This window comes from Daldinia childiae (assembly GCF_008694065.1).
Source record: "Daldinia childiae strain JS-1345 chromosome Unknown Scaffold2, whole genome shotgun sequence".
NCBI classification, from domain to species: Eukaryota; Fungi; Ascomycota; class Sordariomycetes; order Xylariales; family Hypoxylaceae; genus Daldinia; species Daldinia childiae.
In genome coordinates this window covers 1,230,554-1,233,683 of record NW_022984643.1, presented here as the reverse complement: position 1 = coordinate 1,233,683, position 3,130 = coordinate 1,230,554, and the positions used below count along the sequence as shown (strand labels likewise).

Here is a 3,130-nt window from a genome sequence, read left to right as displayed (position 1 = left end):
TTAGATGTAGGTGCAATTGCGCCTGTTTTTTTTTTTCTTCGCATTGAAAATTATCGACGATGAATAGTCGGTGAGCAAAGATAAAAAAAAAATAAAAGGAAGAAAAACAAAGAAAAATTTTACGAGTGGTTGTTTCGTCTCATCTAGCATCGACTAAAAACCAATGGTATCGAATGAATTAATTGGATTAATTGGCGCTAAATGGACAACATTAGTCTTCCTTAAGCCCTGACTTGTCATGTATGACAATTGACAATTAAAAATTGACGATTTTCAAGCTGGACCCTTGGACCCTTGGATAGTTGATTTGCTGCTGTTTGCTGCGGTCTGCTTTGCTGGTCTTATTCGATCCGCTATTCGATTTCCACTGACAAATCGCTATCCGCACCATCCGACTGAAAAAAAAAAAGGGCAATATTTTCTTTCAGCTGCAATCCCCATACTCACCATGTAGTATCAAGACTACCTGGATTTCTCATCCTCTACTGCATCGACGGTTATTATCGGAAGCATAAGGAGAAAAAAAGATGGTTTGGTCGTGTGTTTGTTGCGTAGGTGTGGGGTGCAGTTTTGGGGACAGCTAGGCCGGCTTTCGGGTTGACGAGATATTTCTCAATTCCCCGACAGGTCCGGTCGTGACGGCTTCAATCTTTGCTCGATATGGCTTTGCCTATCCGGCGTTATCGTTATCGTGTCCTACAGGTTTGTAAAAAAGGGTATTAACATATATCTTTGACCCGATTCAGGCACGATGCTATATACAGTACCATTCCGGTATCTTATTATGCCAGACACATTTATACAAGCAAGCCAGAGCTTCACCTTTTTTTCACCAGCAATTTCTAGCCTTTTGATATTCGACGTTTTTCCCGCTGTACCATTTACAGGATACTTTTTCGCTTTCCCAGACAGCCTCTTCCCATACTGCCTCTAGTTCCGTCTCTCCGTCAAAGTCGTCTTCCCAGGCGAAGAGCCTTAGTGTCGACTTGGCCGCTTCCCAATTCTTAATCTTTAGCACGCGGCTCACGAGGTTGATCTTGTCCAAATATACATCCCGGTATACCTTCATTTGTTTCCTCTCGAGATCGTCACTGATCTTAGCCGCCATTGTGACGCACGCACCAAACATAACAGACCAAAACCAGAGCGACTGACTATATTGGCCCGTCTGCATGGGCATCTCGGTGCGGCAGACGTCCGCAAGTAACTGCTCGATGAACCAATTAAGTATGAATGAATCAACCATGCCTTCACGTATGATTACGTAGAGATAGAAGTAGCACGCTATGAACCCAGATCTACTACTATCGACTGATCTGAGAGGTGATAAGGCGTTGCTATCGCTTACTCGAGAGTGAGGTGCCTTTCTCGCTAGGATTTCCGAGAGCGGCTCCTTCGAATCGTACGAGCTACCTAACATTCGCAGGCTATAGATTGGCCGGAGTGCAACTCGGAGCAGTGATATTATCACGGACTGGTGTACTAGGTCTGTTCGACTAATGTCCAGGATATCCCAAACGGGGCGGCTGGAAACGCTTCTGGCTGCCCTATGAGGGTATGTCAGCCTTAATCACTGGCAAGGACAAGGCTGATTATACGCACATTAGGATCATTCGTTGAAGCAAGCCCATCTTCCTAGGACGTCTGTCCTCGCCTTGTAATTCTTTAATTTTCGCGAGCCCGCGTAGATGAGATGATACGGCGTCGACAGACCCCAAGGCATTCTGAAAGTTATTAGTAAGCTGAGTGAAGCCATCCCTCTTCTTGGAATGGCACGTACCTCGACTAGGGCGAGGCTTGAGACGGCTGCTATTGTGCCATCATGGATAGCGGCGTCTGGATTCCTTAGCTGGTCTGTGACGAATCGTATCGCCTGCAGCTTGTGATAGAGGTAAGGGACTCGGAAGTGCTCGACATCGCCGGTGCACCATGCCCAATGCAGGGCAGTCATTAACAATGCAGCATGGAGGAACCCGGGATGTGACAAGGCCTTGTGTACACTAGGCATATACGAGTCAGGCCGAATCTCTCAAGCATCAAGCTCCGCCCCACAGGCATATTCGTGGTCATCTACTCACATGAATGAATCCGCACTTCTTTCAACCCGGGTCGTGTATAGTACCCTTGTATTTGCGACTGGATATCGGCAACTGGTTAGTCCCCGCTATCACGCCTCGCCTCGCCTCGCCGGACATAATCAAGATATATCACTTACAGAGTTGGAATAACGACCGTGACTTGTGGGGCATATCATACGAGGTTCCTAGGAATGGGTCTTTTAGAGAAGCGTCTACCAAAGGCAGGCGAGGTTCGGCAGATTCGTGAGGCTCCCTCGATCCAGCCCTGGATCCGGACCCACGCCCGGGCTCCGGGGTGCTGGACTCAGCATCTCCGTCCGGGTAGCCACATTCTCCACCATGTCGAAGACAGTATGTGCTACAGTACAGTCAGCCTTACTGGAAAGCGCCTCACGATAGATTTTACCAGTATAGTGTGACGGAGATGAGGCTGCGTATAGGTAGGCAACATAATAAATTGGGCTAGGCATACGTGAAGAATCTGCGGGTAATAGACGCGAAGTAACGCTTCCTGGTTGGTGTTGGGCACCAATCACCTGCACAATTTGCGGCGACGTATTTCGTATACCTTTTATTACCTATACAATGCCGCGCCGGCAAACGGAGCACCATATCAGGAACTTACCATAGTGGTTTTCTCTCGTCGCACCGGATGTGCTTTGTCTTGCATGTGGAACAGCCGTTTCTTGACCTGCGATGAAACTTGCGTTGACGTTGGCGCTGTATTGTGGGAGCTGATTCAGCCATCGTATTCATGCAAAGTTCGTAAATATAAAGGGAGTATCACGAGAAAAGGGGAATACGCGCGGTCATAAAACATACCTTTGTGTGACCCTTTCTCATGTCAATATATGATTAATAACCTCGTCAGGCAGACGAATTTCCTCGATCCAGAGCGAATGAACCCCTGGCTGCGGGCGATGATTTCATTGAACCATTCCCCATCTCTCGTCGAATCCTACCCTCATGTAGCATTGTATTTCCAAAAAGACCCACTGTCAGAGCTCAACTATGGCTAGATCCCGCTGGTCAGTGCTCAGCCCAGATTCTTA

At 47.6% G+C, this 3,130-nt stretch overlaps 1 protein-coding gene across 1 annotated transcript; it reads right to left on the bottom strand.

Moving 5' to 3' along the window:
• Positions 1-829: 829 nt before the first annotated feature.
• Positions 830-2,825, bottom strand: GL218_01250 (uncharacterized protein; the record flags this gene model as incomplete). The annotated part of the gene is made up of 6 exons (XM_033577710.1): positions 830-1,547; positions 1,603-1,724; positions 1,781-2,000; positions 2,079-2,136; positions 2,216-2,436; positions 2,704-2,825. The coding sequence occupies 6 exons, from the start codon at positions 2,823-2,825 to the stop codon at positions 830-832; spliced, it is 1,461 nt and encodes a 486-aa protein (XP_033439402.1).
• Between the last annotated feature and the right edge of the window lie 305 nt (positions 2,826-3,130).